Source organism: Chlamydotis macqueenii, chromosome 4 (assembly GCF_036417535.1).
Source record: "Chlamydotis macqueenii isolate bChlMac1 chromosome 4, bChlMac1.mat, whole genome shotgun sequence".
NCBI lineage: Eukaryota > Metazoa > Chordata > Aves > Otidiformes > Otididae > Chlamydotis > Chlamydotis macqueenii.
Genome location: NC_141559.1, coordinates 15,042,683 through 15,065,465, shown reverse-complemented (window position 1 = coordinate 15,065,465; position 22,783 = coordinate 15,042,683). Strand labels below are relative to the sequence as shown.

General features: G+C 36.4%; 1 protein-coding gene across 1 annotated transcript in view; it reads right to left on the bottom strand.

The window, feature by feature from the left end:
• HHIP (hedgehog interacting protein) overlaps positions 1 to 22,783 on the bottom strand; it is a 74,547-nt gene that overhangs the window by 8,613 nt on the left and 43,151 nt on the right. The window contains exons 5-11 of the mRNA XM_086747413.1: positions 11,986 to 12,137; positions 11,375 to 11,548; positions 9,826 to 9,969; positions 8,787 to 8,908; positions 6,628 to 6,751; positions 5,810 to 5,940; positions 5,119 to 5,200 (exon numbers count right to left, since the gene is read on the bottom strand). Of these exons, the coding sequence (XP_086603539.1) occupies positions 5,119 to 5,200; positions 5,810 to 5,940; positions 6,628 to 6,751; positions 8,787 to 8,908; positions 9,826 to 9,969; positions 11,375 to 11,548; positions 11,986 to 12,137 (929 nt within the window). The remainder of the gene's footprint in view (positions 1 to 5,118; positions 5,201 to 5,809; positions 5,941 to 6,627; positions 6,752 to 8,786; positions 8,909 to 9,825; positions 9,970 to 11,374; positions 11,549 to 11,985; positions 12,138 to 22,783) is intronic.

The window sequence follows — 22,783 nt, the reverse complement described above, 5'->3', positions numbered from 1 at the left end:
GGTTGGTAAATGAGATAAGAATTTTGCATGCTCCGGCTAAACTAAACATAATTAGACATTAATTCTGGCTTTCCATTCCCTCGAATGACTTAAGTGATAGTAACTTTCTGAACAGAAAGAAATCATATGGCCCACCTGGGTTGGTGAGAGCATTCACCAATAAAATTGGCTCATTCTACAGAGAGTTTCCAGTAGTAGCTTTGGAGTGTATCTATAACCCATCAGAACTGGGTATCTTGATGCAGATTAGTCTAATACCGTATCTTTCTGAGTTTCCATTTCCATAGTAATTAAAGTCTTCAAGAGGGCTCCGCTTTCATAAATGCTATTCTTCTATCATACTATCAAACACTCTTGACTCATACTAAAGAATAAAATCACCAATGCTTTTGTAAAGAGCCCAGACAATGTCAAAATGAGGTATGACCTAGATATTGTCCCTTAATGTTTGAAATCGGTCTGTTTGGAAATACTCTCTGATAGAAATCCCAGAAGGTGATGATGGAACGGATAATAAGCGGAATTACATACTCTGGAGTGGCATGAAAAAGGAGTGAGATGGTTTGAATCAAGTTCAAGTTTCAATCCAATAGAAAGCAACTATTCTGGCTATTGATAGGAAACATACTGAAATCCAGACTTATAAGGTGTTATAAGGAGAGGAAGAGGAAATCTTCTCACATATGCAAGGACACTTACTTAAGCTATGCCCTCTTTCATAAAAATCACCTGCTGGCTCCAGTGAGCCATCCTGGTCAAAAGAATTATTCATCCCCTTTGGAATCACAGCATCTGTGGTGGCAAACTCTTAAAACTTCACAGAGGCTACAGCACTGCGTGACTGCCCTATAAACTTTTCTGGGTTTAGTCTCATCTTTTAAATGGAAATCTTTTGCATTGTCCGTCAGTTTGAGTACTCCTCTCTGAGTCTCTTTCATTTTATCTGTAATTTGCTTAGAGATAAAAGTGATGGTAATAGAAATATTCTATAAGAAGACTTACAGAGCCACATTATGGCTGTTCTGCCACCTTCCAAAGTTTATTTTCTTACTTCTTGGTCTGCTCCTGTCTATGATTTTCAACAAACAGCTGGTAATAATGTTTAAATTACATCTGATATGAACCTATCAACAGATATTTAAATACACATTTTAATATTGCTTACAGCTGATTTTCTCCTCTCATCATGCTAGAAAGTGATTACTTTTTCTTTTCTAATGGGTTTGTCTCCTCTTTTCTCTCTTGTTGACTAACTGGAATATTTAGAACTATACACATTCTGTATCACTCTTTACCTAGTTATTTTTCCTATGCATTCATCAATGTTTTTGTGATTGATATTAGTATATATTTGTAGAAACAGAAAGAGAGACAGAAAAAATATAAAACAGGAAGTAGAAAAATAGAAAAGAAAAAGTTTTTTCATTTTTGGTCAGAAAGACAATTTATAAAATGCTAGTACTTGCACTGGTCTCCAGGACATCTGACTAACCCTACCTTTTATTTGAGAAGAATGTAAGTCTCTCTCCCTATATTTTCTCAGTAGTTCCTAACTCTGGAAAGTAGTTTACTTGTGGTAACATTTTTTTTTATAACATTCAAAGAATGGCTATATTTTTCAAAGACATAGTTTTAACTTAAGAAATTATTCTCTTGTCTGGTGTTTCAACTAATTTACCTAATGCTGGTTCTATGTGTTCATAATTCTTAGGGTTTCCCACATTTCCTCCAATCGCAAAGCTAAATATGCCGTTACCTATACTCTTCACTCTACTCGATTTTGGTAATCAGTAGTATATGTGTGTTTTGCAGCATCTCCCGTACTTGGTTTTTACATTAATTTTTAACTTTTGTTTCTGATTTATCACTTCCAAATACTACTGTATCATTATAACAACCTTGTTGCAAAGAGAAGAATTATTTAATTCTGTGCTTTTGATGTGAGGCTGTTTACTTATTGACATCAAGTATTTGGAGGAACGGAACAGAAGTTTCCTGTGGTACCATGAATTCTATGTACCAAACTGCCTTCATGATGGAGGGATTCAGAACCTCTGTGCTGATCATATTTATCACTTTGTTATACATCACTTCCATTGAACAGCTCATTTTTATTACAAGTGAAGGAATGTTTTAGGATAGGACTGATTATTGAAGACTAATGCAAAGGGTTCTCTGGAGTACCCTCATCCTCTGATCTTCTAATGTTTTAACCTGCCCACTTCTTTTGTATTTTTTTTCTACTACTAGCAATATCCGAGTAGTGGGTTTCTTTCTGAAGCTATATTTGAGACAAAGAAATAAGGGTTATGGTTGTGCTTGAGAAAAACTTTGATTTTGCAGTATTTTTCTACAAAGGTCAGAAGAAACTAAATCCTGCATCTTCATGTAACATTTGCTATTTAGAATAAAAGAATAATTTCATAAGCTTGAAGTAGCTTATGATTGACCACTAGCAGAAGATTGGTTTTTTTTGCACAAAGTTATTAATTTTCAGCAGGGGATTTAAAAAAAAATTGTTTTTTTTTTATGCTGCCCCATGCGTGTAAAGCTCTCTTACTAAATTGATGAGTCTTCCAGGGACCGCTCCTCGCGGGGTTTTGTTAGCAAGTAATGAATTTCTAATATGTGACAAATAAATACTTTGATAACTTTATTTATACCTGACACTCATAACCTACCTGTAGCATCTTTATTTTGTGATCTAGAAAGCTTAGTGTGCTAGGGTTTACACCTGTATTTGATGTATTTGTATGGCACATACCATGGGGAAGACGTTAAAAGAAGCAACAAAATATTAGCATGCAAAAAATATTAGCAGGTGAATAACCGTTAGTATTTTGTTAGTAAAGCTTTAGATGAACATTTGCCAAAGCCATGGAATTTTTAAATTGTTTACATATGTAGTGTGAAACTACCATGAAATGGTAAATAGAGCTGCAATGCTCTTTTGAGGAAGTAACTCATTATCTTTCACTTAAAAGCCTGCAATGGTGTGAAACTGAAAAACAACAAAACTCAATACTTTACATGAATGAAAATTATCCCATGTTTCTAAAAAATGTTACCAAAAACTATATCCCTTTGCCACAGTCTGTTTAATTTCAACTGTGTGCCAATTTACAAAAGTATTTTATAGTTTTCTGGTTACTTTCACCAGTAACCAAACACGGTCTTGACCCTTTTCCATGCATGAAAACAGCCAACCGTGAGTGCAGCAATGGGAGGTCTGGCCTTTCAGGTATGTCAGCTGAAGACCACCCTACTGGAAGAGGTAACAAGAACAAAAAGCCGAGGTCAAACAAGGCAGCCCCATGTAATTAGATACTAATAGTGGATTTAGGGTGTAAAATTCACTTAAAACCATACACCAACAGACTAAACAATCCCAGTAAGAATGGCAAGTTTTGTTCTAAAAAAAAATGTTTTTAATACCAGAAAGCATAAATAAAACATACATAATAACCTTGACTGACAGACTGCACTAACCTGCAGTAACATCTGCTTCCAAATTTTTGCTAGAAGTTTAGGATAGCATAATTATAAAACACTGAAACTCTACCGTAACTTACAGTACAGTGTGCATCCAATTTAATGAATTTATTATTGAATTCACTTGTTGTCCCAATAACAATTTTTAGAATTTAAATTCTGACAAGAAAAGAATTTCCTCTCCTAAACAGTCAACAGGAACACCAAAAATGCAAGCCTAACTGTGATGCTAAATAGATGCTGAACAAACAGGCAGTTGCTTTTGCAGCGTATGACGGGGTCAAAGTAATTAATACAACAAATTTATTTTCTGTTTCATTTTATGTTAATTGCTGATGCTTTTGCAGGTTGGATGTAGTACCTTTACATGCCGCAGACTTGGTCTGATAGAGCAGGAAGATCTGTCATGAAGAAAATGGTGTTTCTCCAGCTAAAGTGAGTATTTGCCAGTTATCTTCTCTTATTGTTGCCGGGGCCTCTAGGTCACATTGGGGACAGCTTTTTTTGCAGTCTCTGCAGATTACCTAATATTTTCATAGCTCTAGCTGCTCTGCAAAGAACCTGAAAGTGATCACATCTCAAGAAGCTCTGGTTTGTTAATTTTCGTTTCTCCTCATTTTAAAGCTGGTAAATTAGTCTAAATAATTAATTCAATCATATTAATTCTGTGTCTTAGAAATCATTTGAGTGGGATTATAAACCACTTTCCAAAAGAAACAGTGCTTTAAGAACTGTTAAAGAATTTCGTGTATTTTTGCCACACAGTCCAAGGACAGAAGGTTCGTGCCCCAAACCTTCCCAGGAAGAGACAGGTAAATGTAGGGTATGGAAGAATGTTGAAAACTAGTAAGCAGTGACAATTCACACCCACTGCAGATTTAGTCCTCTGTATTCTTCTCTATTGCTCCTATCTCCTATATAACGGAAGAGAAGTTTGGGAAAGACTGAATTTGTCCCTCAGAGATTATGGCAAAAATGAAACTGAGGAAGTGAGACTGGAACTGACCAGGAATGGCTTGTCCCTTACCTAGTACTGTGAAATTATTTTCTGTAGTATCTTTTCAGTATAGAGAGTAGGTATTGTCAGCCAGTACTAACCATTTGAGCCAGCTGCTGTTGTGCACTGTCCCGCTGCAGTGGCAGGTAAGGAAGCAGTAGTGCTGGGGAGAATTGCACCTGCCTTCCATTGATACTGCGTAATCTCTGTGGTACCTACAGGTTATTCGGCTTCAGAATGACCAGGAGCATCTCTTACCTGTACTGCTCCATATGGTTCCACACTAAATATGTCTACACTTCTATGAAAACATGCAAAGAATGTGAATCTAGGTGGGAAAGTAGGCAGCACTTAACATAATGTCAAAGAGTAAAAATTTCCAGAGGTTACTCTTGGTTACACTTCTGTTCTGACATTCATTTTCTATGAGAAGTGATTATTTTTTGTGAATCTATTCTGCTTGCTGCTGATGGTACATTTGCTTTTAGGAAGCCCCTTGCACTGAGAATTTCCCTTCTTATTGAGTGTCACTATTGCATAATTCAGCTACAGGGAAAGAACTATATTTACCTTTTGCTTTTTAACCCGTTGAAGGAAAGACTGATCTTAGTGAGAAATGCGATGCTCACCTTTTTGGGTCAATGATTTTGTAGAGTTTTCCGCTGTGAGGCTGTGTCATACTTTTACTGCTTGATAATATGTAAATCTCACCTATTAAAGAAACCAATGCAATAAATTAGTTCTCATTTCCTAAGATGTCAAATACATGACTTTTGTAATCTAGCTGTATTTGCCAGATGAGGTTAAAAAAGCTTCAGAAGAAACACTCATCACTGAAATATACAACAGAATCATTGTTATTTGAAAATTTAAATAAGTACGTTCCCCAAATTGATGCTAAGATGTGAAAGATACTTTATAATGAATGGGTTTTGTTTCATATTGTATAGAATTGGTTAAAAAATAAAATTGGGGAGAAAGGGAGAAGAGAGGGATGGATCTCCTCATGCAACATCTTTGCCCCTTAAGTCTAATGTTGGGAATAAAAGCAAGTGTATGACATGTTGTGTCATAGTGAGTGATACAGTTCACAGAATGTGAGAGACAGTAAGGAACTTTGCCCTTTCCAACAACCCATTCTCTTCTCAGTTCTTCTTACAAGGCTGCTAAGGTGTAGCTGAGAGCAGCGTAGACAGCTTTGACAAAGGAAAGATAGCCTTTACATTTCTTCTTTTTAAACATTTACTATAACTTTGAATAGTTCAACAGTCATTACCGATAAGGCTTACGATTTAATAACACTTTTTTTTTTCTATTTACCTAATTCGTCTTCACCAAATCCCAAGACAGGGCCTGAAAAGAAACCTCTACATGAACCAGTGTTGCCAAGACAGAGGGGCTTCTCTTGCCACTGTTTGGTTGCAGGACTCTGTTGCAGTGTTAAAAAATTTCTATATTCAAAAACACATAAAGCAGATTGTTATATTACATTTTGAATTGAGAGTTTTCACTGTGCAGATAAATAAGTAAACACTTGCTGCAAGTAGCTCCATAGATACATCTGTGCAGTTCATCATCTTATGATTTCCTGCCTGTTATTTTTCAGATGCTTAAAAAACACAGCACTTCCCCTCCTGGCATTCAAACATTGCAAAACTGGGTTCAAGCTATACTATATAGCCATTTGTGAGTACTGAGCTATTCGGCATGGGAAAACTATGCCCATTCATTAAAAAACAATAATTTTGCTCCATCAGTGATGTTTCCATAAAACCCCCCAAACTGTCAATGTCTTACCAGTTAGACCCATGTGGGAAGCAGTTCCACAATTAACATTTATTCCCATCACAATGTAAATGATGCATTTAAGTGTAGAACTAAAATCTTAATAGTGCCATAATGTGAGTGTCTTTGTCTGTACTTTTTTCCAAGGATCAGCTGTGTTACAGGTCTCACCGTTCATTGGAATGCTGTGTTATTTTACTTCCAAATCTAGGATTTAATCTGCATTGTCACACTGCTACATTGGCAAAGCGACACAATATACAAGACTGTTGGTGTTCTTTTATACAGGAAGCTCAATAACTAAATATACCTTATGTACATTTTTGTTTAAGAGTAAGTTATAAGAAACCTACCCGTTGCGGTCTCCAAATACATAACTTCCATAGAGTCTTTCAGACTGGCAGCCCCGATAGACAAATCCACCAACCAAGGATCCGCTACTGAATGGTTTGAATTCTAATAGTGAAGGCTCACTTTCTAAAAAGGAACTACCGTAGCATTAGATCACATGCAGTTTCATATTTTGATTCGCATTTATGAAAGTATTATTACTTCAAGAAAAGAGGCTAATTCCATTTAAACATTCCTCAAAATTCAAGACGTGTTGCTGGAAATGAAGCATTATAAACATCAGAAAATTACAACAAAGGCTGTTTGTGAAACAATCAGTTAGGGATTTAGATAGGAGAGGCTATAATTGCTTTCTTCCATGTGCACACGGGCTGGGAGAATAAAACTACATAACGATTAAGCCAGACTTTCACTGAAGTTGATATGATTACTGCTATTAACTTTTAAGTGTCAATACAGTCTGCAGAATGGATCTCCTGAACTTCAGGAATACAATTAATCTCCCTTCACTGTAAAGTCCTTCCAATATCTAAAAGCAGAAATTCCAGTGATTTTCAGCAGAATTTGTTTTCAAAGCCATTCAGTGGTTTGAGAAACTCTTTCACAGTCTTAAACACAGTATGAGTGTTACATCACATAAGACCCTAGTATTGCTGGCTATAGCTTCTTGTGGTAATTTATTTTATGCTGCTGTTGTAGTTGCAGTTCCTACACATATTGTTTTCCTTTTCTACAAAACTGCAAAGTTTAGTCATATCAAATAATGTCTTCAATCCTATTCATGCAATCAAATCTGCTTAGGGTAAAAGTAGGCTTAACTTGACATGCTAATAATTTCAAATTAAATACCTAATTTCAAATGAAAGCCACAGCCAACAGACCTTTTTGTTTTATAGGAACTTTTTTTAATAGAAACTTTTTTTTTAGTCAGAGGACTACCTGCAAGTCTTTGATAAATGAATTTCCCAGAATATTCTACAAGAGTAAGAGCTGAAATTTTATGTGGGAGAAAAGGACGATGTGCTTTTTTTATTGAAGCACTTGACCCACAGCCTAGTATTAATATTGGCAAGCTGTTCTGGATAGACACAATATTGCTTAGTTTACTCTGCAATAAAGATGCAGTCAAAATTCCATTGGAGCAGTGGTTTACCAAATATTATTCTTTGGTTTGGCTTTTATAAAATGAACACAGAAAATCCATGCAATAACTAAAGCAGAACAATTGCATTACACTATTGTGTACGACTGTACTAGCCAGCACAGCTGCTTTGCTGTAAAGTACAGGTGGCAGAACTAGGGATGTGAATAAAATCAGAAAATGCTGTATTCCAGGAGATAGACCAGTTCTTGATGCTTTCACACACCTTTGGCATTTATCACCTTTTACCACCATGAATTTACAAGCTGCTAAATGGTCAACCAAGGTAGATGACAGCTCAGAGCGACTGTCACTTGGCTTGCCTGAACTAGCAAGCAATCTTAGTGAGTATCAGAGTTAAACATTAAACTAAAATTGTAACTCACAATCATATTGGTTCAGAAAGTACATGAAACACTTCAAAATTTGAAGTCCCTAATTGAATACGTTTACCTTTTTGCAATCTAATAAAAACTAGTAATTTATTATGAAGTAGTAGCGTAGTGCATTTTTCTAAGTTTTTAATTTTTGGTAACATTTAAATGGAGCTCAGTCATTTCCCTGTTTGGTTGTGGTCTGTTGTTGTCTATCTCCCTTTTTGCATTATAGGAGGCACATTATATGAGGTTTCCATTCTGTATGTTAAAAGGTTATTTGTAAATGGCTAAGAATACATTTTCACCCCTTCCTAATATTTCAAAAACTTTCCATAATATGCAGCAACAGTGAGACCTTCAATGGACTAGCTACTGGCCTATTTCTTAAATCTTATTTGCTTTATATTCTACATCAACAAGAACAAAGTTGAGTCATTTAAATTTTGTTTTGTCTTGCATCTTTTATCTGCTTGTTCCATACTTTTTGTAAGTTCTATCTTTTGTAGGTTACCTATCCTGTCTATGTAGTAAGTTACCTATCATGGCTATACAGTCCTTTATCTACGTTTGTCTGCTATTTATTATTCCATGGGCGTAGAAACCTGTAGCTGTTCCCAGTAGCTTTACCCTGGCTGGAACTTACCATAGTCTTTACCCTTTATTATTTGTAAGATTCTTGCTGAAGATCTGTTCTTTCCATTTGAATCTGAGCAAAGTATAGTTAAATTGCTGTTTACATCTGTTGGGTGGCGGTCCACAGCACATCTGTAAAATGTAAAACAAAAAATATAAGAAAATCCATGCAATAGATGAGCTCATAATGTATAATTCTCTTTGAGTAGTATGAAGCATCACGTTTTGAAGGATTATTGTTTCTTTGCGGTGCCTACTCATTTGAGGGACCTATTTCATACTGAGCCAAAATATCCAAGAAGTGCATCAGATTTGTATACAAGAGATAATATACGTTTCCCATCCCTGCACTATTTTTATATAATGTGAAGTAAAACTATTTTTTCCTCGTGATAAAATGTACTCTGCTCAGTAGCATCCGAAATGAATAGGACTTTAACCAAGCTACATGAGTTTACTTATATGGTGTAGGAATTTTGGACTGTTAAAAAGTCCAAGAATCAACTCCTTATCTGAACAACTTGACTTTCTGAATTTTTTCAAATGATGACTTTAAATGTCACTTCAGTACTACCACCCACCTAATTTGCTGAATTATGTATTGTTTAGTTAAAGCATTGTTCTCCTCCTTATTATTGTTTAGATATCACCAGATGTTCTCATTTGTTTTCCACATGCTTTTTTTTCTCAGTCAAGATTCTACTGCTTTAATTTCTCAGATTCCCATCTCAGCTGTACTTCACCAACTCTCTGCTTTAAGTTCTCTTCTTTCATAAAGGTAATCATCTTATTATTCATTAAAAACAAAAATCTTGTACTTTGTCATTTCAGTCTTGACTTGTAAGAGTTGTGCATTTTCTTCTCTTTCCCCTTTGCCAATGCACATTTGTTTCTAACTGTGACATATGTGTGGGGGTCAAGGACTGGAAGTTTTAAAAAGTTCACGAGTGCCTTTATTATTAAAATTTTGCTACCCAACTGTATAAAAGATTTCTGGTAGAAAACAATATCTGCTGCAGAGTAATTCAGTTTAATTGTAACTTACTTACCGGCCTGGATTGTGGAGTCCATGTGCAAAAATCTCAGGAGGTTGGTTTGTGCTATTGAAGTGTGGGTTGCTCCGTGGTATGGAATAAGGGACATTGCACAGGTCAGTATTTACGTCAAGGCGCAATACAGAACCTGTAAAATCACTGAGAAATTTGGAGGATAAAATAATTGGTTTTTTAAAAGTATTTTACTGGTAGATTTAATCCATATAATACCACAGTGAACCAGCAAAATAAACCACCCACTTTACTGAATAATCACTTGTAGATTGGCTTTACGGTACACGCAAGCCCGAAGAACAGTAGCAGAACCTATCAAAGATTCAGTTTGGCCAATATGTGCCTTGTTATGTGCAGACTGAAACGCCTCTGACTGTGCTATTGGGAAGCAACTTGATAATAAGAGCAGCTTTCCATACATCAACGTTGTTTTATGGCTTCAATCATAAGGCTATTAACTCTTTTATACTGCATCTCCTCTAGGGTAACTATGGATATAGTCACTATGTAGTTAGCTAATGCTTTTTGCTAACACTTTGAATCCTACTCTTGAATTCAATGACTTCTAGTGACAGTACAATCACAAAGGTTAATTATACATTAATTAAAAAAAGAAAGAGAAAGTAATTGCATTGGTTGAATGGAGATGTTGGTATTTTTGGTAAAGTTTCAGAACTTTCTTGTTATGTGAAACAGGCAGAGTAAAATGTTTTGCCTTACGTTCATGATTGTGATGGAGGAAGGGAGAAGCACAAGAATGTAGGAGCAGAAGAGCTTCAAAACTCTATTTACAAACATGAATACATGTGATATTTGAATTGATTCCTTTCTGTCTCTCTTCATTATGAATCAGTTCCAGTCTCCCCTTGTTTTGCATTAATTTAAAATCAAGTATCAGAATTGCTCTCTGGTCTTGGTTTTAAGTATATCCTCACTGCAAAGGGCAGGAGCACCTGCTGTTCTGCTGAGCCAAAGAGGCCTTTGAGCATAGCAGCTCCTTTTAGGTCTGTAAAGGCTCAGTACCAGACTTTCTCTAAATTAAGGCAAATGTCGCAACTCTAACAGAGCATAATGAAACAGAGGGAAAGAGCAGGTTGGGAAAACTGGGTAGGTAGAACCAAAGTAGGATTGCTTCATATGTTCTCTAGACATTTTCCTAAGTGACACAGTGTTGTTATTGACTCTGGTATGTGTTTGTAGACACTTTTTTAGAATGTTTGCTCAATAAAGTTGTTTTGTTTATAGAATAATAGTTTGAAAAAAAGAAGCCTAAGCTGTGCTTAAATACAATTGCATCTACTGGTGAGGGCTCCAATATTTAAACGGTTTGATAGCACACAACTAGCAGAAAATGTATGTAAACAGTAAGACTGTTCTGAAAGTCAGCAGTTTGCTAAACCCAGGCACTGAAAATAGCGGGATTATGTAGTAAAGGAAGGGGGAGTAAAATTTTTTCCTAACAACTGCTGATCACTTTTGATTTTGACCCCAAATGCAGTGCAAAACCAGAAGACAATAATAAAGGTCTATCCATCGGTAGTTTTTGTACCTTAAACCATCCATTTCCTCCATATCATCTAGAGTGATCATGCCATCTCCAAGAAAAATGTATAGGAAGCCATCTGGGCCAAACAGAAGCTGTCCTCCTAGGTGTTTTCGATGTAGTTCTGCTACTTCTAGAAACACTCTTGCTGTTCTCAAATCAACTTGGTGTGGATTTTTCCTGCAATATAAAGATATGAACACAGTTTTCACAGTTCACTATCATTGTTCTTCTTTCTAAATATAAACTTGAGTCATTTGAATTATACTTTAAGATGTAGATGTTGTAACTTGGTAGAAAAATGTCAAACAATTATTTCTGAGAAATTCCAATTTTCAGCATTCACAAAAAATATTTTGCTGCCTATACACAGTAAGTAGGATATAACTTTCATTTTAAAATGACAGCATAACTAAAAAAAGTCTTAAAAAGAATAAACCAGTGTATTTACTGGCATTCCAAAACTACCATTTGAAATAAAATCGGCAATAATTTTTCTGCAAGTGCCCAAGTATACACATTGTAAATTTGATAGTTCATTTTAGAAATGGGAAATACTAAAATGAAAAGGTTACTGAGAAATACAGAATTTGTGAATTTTAGACTTCTACTGATACCTGGATACTGTGTATTCTACGACCCTAAGGATGTGGTCATGAGGTCCAATAGCCCACCGTTCTTGGTTGGTGGTATAAGACACATACAGCTTTCCATTTTTCTTGTAATTGGGATGGAATGCAAGGCTTAACAGTCCTCTTTCATCTCCTCCCTGCAGTCAAATGAAAAACACAAAGAATTGTGAAGTTAATTATGTTCTTTATTGTGCTTCAGCTGGAACCCAAAAAAAAAAAAAGTTTCTTTCTTGTGGATAATCTTTGCCCAAACTCTTTTATTTCTTTCCTGACTACTGCACAAAAAGGATTATAAAACAGTTCACTTTGGGGAACTCTTTAAGAGTTAGAACAAGACAATTGTCTTATGTAGTTATCTATGCACAAGTCTCTTACGCCACTTTTGTGGAGTGATTTGTGTATGTAATCTTTGGGAAGCCATGAAGACAAGTTTAAGTGCTGTGAAGGATTCTTTGCTGGGTTACTAGGTTGCTTGTAATTCGTAGAAGACAAATAAAAAGGTCTATAATCAGCAGTCACTTCTAATCCAAGTATCCAAAACCTAAAACACAGTGCTGGCTGCCAACTCCCACTGTCTTGGCAATATGTTTAGAAAACAGTTAAATTGCTTGTGTAATATGTAAACCTTTGTTTTACCCTGGAGGCAGCAACATCAGTTGTCACAACGATGGTGGTCTGTTCATCATAGCTAGTGTACTGTAGGTAATAAGCAGCCTTGGTCTCTGTGCAGAGAAACCATAGTTTTACATGTGGTCCTTCAATGGAAAGGTTTTTGTTATTTTTTAAAATAAAAATAGAAAAATCTCTGAACAACTTTCTTTTGTTATTATGTTTGCCACAAAGATTAGTACAGTTAGATGTCAAGCATCAAATCCATGTAATGTGCTATGACAATGAAAATACCCTGTGTACTTAAATAGAAGGCAATTTTCTCTTTGGCTTCTAAAATGTATGTAATATTACTGTGCCTAAAATTGTATTTGTATAAATGAAGAATAAAACTTAGATTGCTCTTGAGGTAATACATGGGAGAGAAGCTGAGCCATAGAAATAAACAGAGTACCTAATTAACAATTCAAATTCGATTCGTAGATGTGATTATTCACAAGGTGATAGTTGTTTTGCAGTTGCCAGCCTTTCAAAACTAGTGACTCTGTTGTAGATTCAAGTGCTCCAGCTCTGCACCCATAAGGAGACGACGTTTTGCAACTCTAACCACACCCATGATAACTAATTATGAAATTTTAAATTATAAGAGAGAATGAAGCTTTTAAAATGTATTTGCAATTCAGAGTGATGGATGAGCCTGTCTTCTTGTTGAAAGACATCCCACAAAAGGCCTAATTGGGAAAGTGCATAGCTTTAATTTATTTTAATTCAACATGATTGCCATACTTCCTTTTTCATCACAACCACCAAAGAGAAACCTGAGTCAGAAACGGAGATGTAAATAGGTCAAGAGATTTCCATACAAAGAGATTCGTACAACGAAATCTGGATCCTGCTAATTTAGAGGCAGCCAAAATTTGCTAGTTTGTTTGCTAGAAAAATTTCATTTCAGGGGGTTATCAGAGGGATTAGTTTTGAAAGTCTAGTTGGAGCTGCCAAATCAGTTGCAGTCATTGTGGATGAAGGGACTGGTAATCTAGCTGTTCCTCCTTTTTGAGCCAAAAATAATTCTGCAGCTGAGTCTGAGCTGATTGTAGATATTATTGTATGAGTTTCTAAGAGTTTTGACCAAGTTGCTCTGATAAAGTCTGAAGCAAAGGGAGGCAAACCAGTTGCTTTGGGAACAGTAAGGCATATTTCAAAGATTCCTGATGAATGATTCTATCTGTTGTGCCCAGACAAAGACAGTCCTATTTCTTCTCCTGAGAGATGAGTTCAACTCATTTAAGGGCCCAGGAATGTCAATGAGTCACACTAGGTCTGGCATTCAAGGTGAGCTATTGAAAATATTAGTAAGAAAAGATCTTTCTGTTACCGAGCTGAAGATTTTATGTCATGGGAGCAGTCTCAGTGTGAAAGTGAAGTTGTTGAAAGCATAAACAGGTGAAAATTAAATTAAGAGCTTTTGAAGAAGGACACATGAAGCAAGAATTTGGCAAATGAATGAAACACAGGACCTGCAAGGTAGTAAGTACAGCAAGTTGTATTCGTAGGATCAGGCCAGAATTTCTACTAATGGCTGTCTTGTGTGATTCTATTAGACTCCAATACATTACTTTCTTTGTTTGCAGAATGTGTCTGTTGCTTCCTTAAAAGTCATGCTGCTTTCTGTTTTTCGAAGTGAGCCAGACACGCAATGTTCTAAAAAGAATATTTACTCTTGCATTTAATAAAAACTTTGGAAATATCCCTCCAAGATACTGAAATCAGTGCAGCATCAAGCCGTTAGCTGGCTTATGGTCAACTAGAAATCCAGCTGAGTTTTTCCATACTTTTTTTTTTTCTGGTTTTGGAAAGCGATTGTTCATGTGTATTTTCAGCTTTATCACTAACTGGCAAACATGTTATTTCCAATTAAATCACTGCCACAACTTCCATAGCTTTTGAAATGATATCTATGGTGCCAGAAGGTATATAGTTTTCTGTAGTGTTATGTCTCTTATGTTGTGGGGTAAATTGAGAGATATCCAGCAAAATCCCTTACAAGCAGTCATTTTGGTACTGTCAAACTGAATCACTATGTACCAAATTTCAAATTTTCTCTATAGAATAATCCTCACTTTTATTTTTTATCAATGGACTTTTGACATCTACTGTGAAACCAGCATCCCAGGCTTTATAGCCTTGTCTTGTAGAAACCATGTGTCAAATATCTCTATCTTTCTCTTGGCAGCTTAATAACTTCTTGACATCCTTTTCTTTTTAAGTTTCCCCTCTAGATGAAACCGGCACCAACAAACTGTAGATGATGTAGTAGTTTGTATGAGATTCTCCACTACACAGCTTGATGGAATAACCATCAACATTTGTCAGTTGTACAAGGAAGGGAGAGAAGAATGAGACAGATCTTTGTATTCCCTTGGGATGTCTGTTGAAGACAAAGAATGATGGTTGGCTGAAATGAGTGTTAATTACATAACATACTGTGAACTGGGGCCAACGTGAAACCTCTGTTGTAACTAAACCTGGAAGCTCACGCTTGTGATGTCTGCCTATGCAGCTCTTTAGCTTGAACTGTCCTGTCTTCTGCTTGCAGTAATTGCATGTTTTGCACCAATACTACACTTGTTTCAAAACTGATTTTCCTTGGGCCAGATTATAAGCTTCAGCTAAGGAGTTGTCTGAAAGGAAAAACATTCTTTTAAAAAACAGTTTGGTCCAGTTTAGGACCATAAGCATGAAAATAATTTAATCAGAACTATGTTATCTTAAATCAGTACAAACCCAAGTGAAGATTAACTGTATGCATTAAACTTAAAGTTTTTCTTTAGTTTTCATTTTTAAATGGTTGGTTAGGTACATTATGTCAGCTCTAAAAGTATATTACACCCATAAGTGCTCTCAACTGAAGTAAAATTTTAAGATTTCTTTTTGCATGGTAATTTCTGTTGTAATATATTCACAATTCTAAAAATCTGACACAACTGCATGACACTATCTGCTTTGTATTTTGACTAATACTAAAATGAGTAATTGTTGCCTGTGAATACTGGATTTTTATGGAAAGGTGCTGTTTTCATGTAAGCACTCCTTAGAAGAGGGCTCTACTTTCAATCTATATGTTTCCAAATGTACTCTGATATATCCCTCATATTATATACAGAAGTACTATTATATTATTAAGACATTACACTTTTTCTGTAATACAGAAACATATGCTGCAGTTATTTTTAAGACATGCTGCCATTTCATTGTGTCAATAAGTGCATTATTTCTTATAGTAAATATAGAGAAATACATGGAAATAGCTTAACTGCTATTGTTAGCTATTTCATTTGAAATAGATCATATTGTAAGCATGACCCTTAATTATGTAATCACGTAACCTTAATAATAATTAATTTTAGTAAGCAAAACCAGACATGACCATTTACTTCCATTACTCTGTGTGGCTTAATAGTAAACAATATAGGTAGCAGATTCTGAGTTTTCCTTTAAAACTGATTTCACAATTCAGTCACTTATATAAAATAGTGGTATTTATACTTAACAGCTTTTTCATCAGGACAATCCCACTCTCCTGTCAGAAATGAGTAGCAACCTTTGTTAAAAGGGGTTGTGCTTAAAATACCTATATTCAACGGTCATTTGTGACTTAAAATATTAACTCCAATGTAATGTCTTTATATCATTTGTTTTCATCTATTATTATAGAGCAAATGCTGAGTAACTTGCTGAGGTAGTTTGATCACCCTTCATTTAGTTTATTTCCCGTGTAATAAGTACCATAACTAACATGTATTACCATGTGTTTGATCTTAAGGAGTTTTATTAGTAAAAAACATGGGGGAAGGGGCCATGGAACATCTAAAATCTCTTATCAGGCAGTACCATATGAACTCTTCAGCAAGGGATTTCTAAGGAGGAGATGCCTAAAGAATCTCTGCTTATCTGAACCTTCCTTTACCACATCTTGTTGTAGGGCTGAAGATCCGTGATGTCAGGTATTTTTCTCAGCAGGAAGTGTTTGCTTAGTCAAGATGTTTTGGAAATTTGGCCCCAGCACAGGATAGAAACTTGACTACAGCAGAAGTGGAAACCAGCAAAAGGTCTGCTGCAAGGGCACACCTTGCCTTTCAAAGCTGTGTCGACTATTTAGAGAAGCACAAGGAGGGAGTGCCTCTGACAGGTGAAAAGGGACAACAAACACAAAATGAGAAAACCAGAAATAATTGGGCTGTAAGTGTGGTATAGGAATAGAGCTCCTATAGACCTCTTGGGTGTTGAGAACTCAAGTGCTTTGCTATCTGAACATCTGTGGGGCCTGAGGCCTCTGGCAAGGGAAGAATCTGTAACATAAGACATTTACCTCAGGGAAAAATAATTACACTGATGTCATGGCTCAGTATAGTATGCATACTAGCCCCTATCTCGACAGCATTTCCTTTTTGCTGTTGTGCTGCAAAGCTTCATTTTTTTTTTCTTATTTATAAAGAGCTTTGCAGTTATCTAAGGATTTTTAAAAAACCATTTTCAGTATTTTTTACTGATTTTAACAAATGCAGTATTTTAGTGCTTCACTTCATTTTTAGCTTTAGATACAGGAATGCTTTACAATTAAATTTATACAGGGAAAATACTTAGAGGGCCATACTCCTACTCGGAACTGAAGAACAAATCCTACTGAAGGTAGAGGGGTTTTTTGTTCAGTTAAGTGCAGGGCAGGATTTGACTGAAAAGTGCACCCATCACAAAGTGGGCTGCTCTGATGTTTGCAGTGATATTTAAATGCTCATTTTTTTACAGGACAACTGAACTCACAATAAAGTAATGACATCCCACTCCTTTAGGACACAGCGGGTCCAAAAGTCAGACCTATCAAAAGGTGGTAAGAAGGTGATTCATAAGACCAGTTCTGCGTGAGTTTTGAATAGGGCTTCTCTGCACTTGGGCAAAAGTCAGAGTACCTATTCACAGGAGTTACACACACATATTTATTATGCAGCATAGTTTTCCAGCAAAGGAACTCTGAAGTGGCCGTAACTTGAACAGAGATAAATAAAAATGGGTTGAGACCTAAAGACAGCACTGGAACTTAAAACCTAATTCTTTTTTTTTTTTTTCTTCTTACTTCTGTTGCAGCAAAGACAAAATTTTGACATGGCCTTGATGATTTTTTCTTTTCCTTACCTTCACAGTCCTTTGAAGATAAGTCACTAAATGCAGGACCTTTCTCTTCTAGTCCTAGTTCTCTGTACTTATTTTTTTAATTCCTCAACTCCAGATTTTGCTGTTCTGCTGGGCAAGTCTTTAGTTTAATCCAAATGACAATCCTCGTCCCCTGATAATACAATTCTTTCTTCCCGTCCTCCTAAAGAAAGTATATGAAACTTATAAATGCAGATACCAACCCAACACAAACCCACAGCTTGCCTCCTTCACACTCTTCTAGTACGACATGAATCCTGCTTTGACAACTCTCCCAATTATTGGTTAGAAGCAGCTAAAAGCTTTGAGACTGCCAAGAGCCAGCCAATAATTGAGAGGTTTTGGGCAGAGTGACATACGACTGTGAGTGTGCTTGCAAGGAGGTGGCCATGAGCCCATGTGAGGTCTGCATCTGGACTGAGAAACTTTATGTAGTGCACTACTTTAGGAGAATTGGAATAACAGAAGACAGTGGAAATCAGTCCCGGAAGAGGGAGATTCAAATAAAGACCAGATGATTACTGCATTCAGTAAAGCTGGCTCAAGAAGGTGTGAATTACACACTTTCCTGCACCACAGAGGCCTCTTGAGCTGTAAGCAGCATTCATCCTCTGGGAACACAGGTGGTGATTCCACCTCTGTCCCCAGCTGGATTTATTTTCAAGGAAGCTTTACATTCCACCAGCAATTCAGTGAGTGGTTCACCAGCGGAGGCCACTAAGGGAAGGTAAAAAATAAGCATGCTCCTTTTTATTTCCCTGGCACGCTTCCACTTTCTGGTCTTTATTTATTTATTTATTTGGCATATCTGCTCTCCTGTACTTCTCCTCTTCAGCGTTCTTCCACTACAGACTGTCTTCTCCTGACAGCTTTTCAGCTGCATTGGTTTGAGGTTTATTGTGTTGTAGAATTAGCCTTCTAGGACAGTGAGAAAGCTTCCTTCAAGTGAGCGAGAATGCAGTAAGTGCTAAGAAATTTACTGACCATGAAAATCCTTCATTAATAGGGAGGATAGACTTGATGACCTTTGTATTTTTTCGCCTTCTTTCTGTTGCATTTAAGCTTTACCCACCTTTCCATGCCACCTCTGTGATAAAAGCAAGTTTTACAGCTCTCTTTCAGTGGGCACTCCAATAAAATTGGCTGAGATGACAGCCCAAAGAGAACAGAGTACACTGCATTAACATTCACAAATACGTGACATGATGACAAGAGACTAATAATCCCTCTTTCACTCACCAAACCCGTGACTTTACCTCTTCCAATCAATTTTTTTTTTTTAAACTTAGACTATATTTTAATGTTATCTAACATTATTTTTTGGTAAACACACAAACAATGCAAATTAATCTTATTAGTGACTTACTGTTCTACCTATGCTCTAATTTGACTATGGTCCTCTCAGACAGCTACTCTGGTTTTCTCATAATCTCATTCTTTGACTATGTATATAAAACATCTTTATTTTTCAGTAGTATGTTTCATAATTTTTTTCCTTTTGGTTAAAATACAGATCTAATGGCAGAGAGTTGTCAAAACAGTTTAAGAATTGTAATTCAATATATAATTTGCTTTTATATGGCATGACATTGCAACCAATCACTGCTGCTTTTGTTGTTGCTAAAGATAAAAATGCACTATGGAAAAATAAAAACGTTACTGTGGTGCAAAGATCTCCCTGGGCTACTAAATTAAGACTTCTCATAAATGTCCACAAAAAAAAAAAAAGCCTATAGCACTTTAAAATGCGCTGTAAGACTTTTTTTTTTTGTGCTGAGAGAGGGAAAAAAGAGGATGTATGGTGACACATAGCAAATTTGACAGTGCTTATGTAAAATGAACCAACCTACAACAAATTCTATACTCCGATAATTGAAAACAAATTCATGCTGTTTTACCGTGACCACTTTATATGGAAATTTAGGGATATAATTCAGAACAGAATAACAGTAATTATCATACTCTCTGCATTAAATTAAAACCAGAAATGTTGATCTGTCTAATTGTAGGCATTAAAAAATAACTAGATTCAAAAAAGAGAGATGCAAATGGAAAGATGCCCTGATGACATTACTCTCCCTTACCCACAATTCTGCCTTTCTCTTCTCTTTTGGCTCCCAGTAGCGAGCTGTTGTCTATTAAAGCAGATACTTGCTTTTTCTGTTGCAAGGGGAATGTTACATTCATATGAGCTGTGTATTTAAATATTGTGGGGCAGGGGGAGAGAGCAGCAAACCGCACCTAGCTTGAAGGAAAAAAGCCAGAGGTTCCCACTTAGGCTGGTCCCCATGTCTTTACTGTTGTCTGTACGCTAATGGATATTAAAACTTGCTCAGCAAGTGCCAAAAGTTGCTAGCAGTCTGCATCTTGCAAAAAAAACCTTCAACAGGATACCTTTTGCCAGAGGGTAATGAAGGACTAGAGGAACTTCTCATGTTTGCAACATAGCCTAGATTAAACTGTAGGCCTTACGAGCCCGGCTCTGTCACTGTTTTAAGAGAAGATTGAGTTCAGTGGCTGATTAAAACACTGCTAATCTTCACTGTAAAATATAAAGGTACTCTTCTTCATTGAAGGTTATTTTTTTAGCAGATTTCTAGATTTAGTCATTAAGGCTCTTGAAGGTACTTAGCAAAGGTTGTGTTTTCTGCAAGATTTTTCAAATCACCTTTTCTTTGTATTTTAAGAAACTGGAAAATCGTATTATCTGAATGGTTTTTGGAAGAGGAGTAGGAGACAATTTGAAGGATAGAAGTTCAGATGACATTAAAACACAGGAGAGAGACAGGAAGCATATGAAAGGTTAACCATCACTGATGCTTTTGGTTCACCTATCATCTTGTCTGGGTAGAGCCACCATGTAGAGTGTGAGCCTTGCCTGCAGGCACCGGAAGATGATGGGAACACGTCACCATTTTTCAGTTGCCAAAGAATGTGTGTGCAAATTCTAGAGATAAAGTAAATCCTATTCTGTTCCCTAATATCTGAAGAACTTTCGGACTCTGAAATCTGGATGCGTGGAGAGGCATATTTCGGTCTATATTTAGCATTAGCATTCAGCAGAGTTTTGATAATGATGTGTCATACCTTCAAAGGAAATGCTGGTTGCATATGTTGCTGGTTTTCTCAGTTGATGATTATGCTAAACGTAATAGGCAAAATCAGAATTTGTATTCCTAGAAGTTCTGTAAGTATTCAAGATTCTACCAGTAGACACACAACAGATCTCCTGGATGAAGGCTAGACTAAGTTATGTCTATTTACAATTTTAAAATTGTTTATACCTATGTTCTTTGTCCATTCGGTTGTTTCTAACAGTAAACAGTCTTGTCTTACTGGCACAAATGCAAACAGAAAATCAATTTAGAGGTCCCGCATCTGCTACTGAGTTTTAAGCTTCCATGTGTGAGAATGAGCATTGGAAGTGTATTTGTTATCCAAAATAAAACTGAAATATAAGGACTGCACTTGTTGGAATCCTTATACAAAAGCAGCTAGAAAAAAATGGAAAATACTACTATTGCATTTTTTTCAACAAAAACTGTTGTTTTGTAGCTGGGTCAGAAATATATTTAAGCACCAGCACCCTCACATTTCTGAAAAAGCACTGAATGGGAGCAGGGAAGAAACAAGTGGTTGAATTCTTTGATGCTGCCCAAGTGTTTTCCTCACTGGTATTTTGCCAGTCCCTTCAGCCTCAGGGTGCCTCAGGAGCCGTGCAGCCCAAGGGCAGAAAGGCGAGTGTGCAACTTATCTGCACTGCAGCAGCCGAGCAACAGTCTGGATTTCAAATACTGACTCGAGTAACCAAATAATCTGAGTTCCTTCAGTAAGTCTTAAAAAATATATGTAATTTGCCAGCTACCTGTAAACAAGGAGTAAATAAATCCAGAGAAATCCAGGTTTTTCCACAGACGTTTTCCCAACACCGGAGGAAGCTAAAATAATCAAGCATTTTTGTGCTCGATCTCGTCTTTACCTCTCAACTAAAATAGTGAAAAAATATTAATAATTTGAAGAGAGACATGAATATTTTTATGAAATGTGCCAAGTGGAAAAACCAGGGTGGTGGAGGATATACGGTTTGCTCTTCATGACTAGAATCTGTATATAAGAGGAGAATGATGGCAATCCACAGCCGTGTTGACAATTCAGACATACAGGAAATACCCTTGTAGGAAACTAATACCATCTGGGTTTGGCCTAGGATGTGTGAATGAGAAATATGTTTCTTGTTGAGAATGCAAAGATAGTTTTGGACATTGCAAAGAAGGAATGCGTTAAGCATGCTCAGTTATAAAAATGAAATAGGGTGAGGCATTGCATACATATGGAGTAATTAGAGGAATATGTTTGTGTGCGTCAATAGCTGATGCAGACTTAGAACTTCAGAATTCATTTGTCCTAAGACAACCAGTAAATTGCTATGAAAAATGTCTTCAGTATAAGTGACCAGGAGCTTTCTCAATAAAGACAGTATTTGAAAATGCCGATTTGTTTAAGCCACTGCATTCCCTGACAGAAAGGGAGGTTTCCTTGTGACACATGTTGTATTTTGTGGAAAAAAAGTAGAATAGTTTTGAAATTGTTGAAACATTCACTTCTAATATTTGTAAAATTGGGACTTTGGATTATTTCAGTGAGTTGTTTTCAGTTTAGAAATTGGTTTTAGTTAAAAGAATGTCAACACTGAAATGGAATATTTCATTTGGCCCTTCCTGAGAACCTTTCGGTCCACACTTGGTAAGAGTATGTTTTCAAAATCTCGGAATATTCTCACTCCTCTCTATCCTGTTCTTGCATTAACTGTCTGAGATTTTAGTGTCTGTTCTTGGCATAGGAAGGCTCTCTGGTTTCTAAAGAAGCCATTGCCAGCATTCTGAGGTTCCTGAGACTCGCTGCCTGCGGGATGGATTTTTGCCTCTCCCTTGACACCCTCATCTACTTGTGAAAGCCCCAGCAGTGC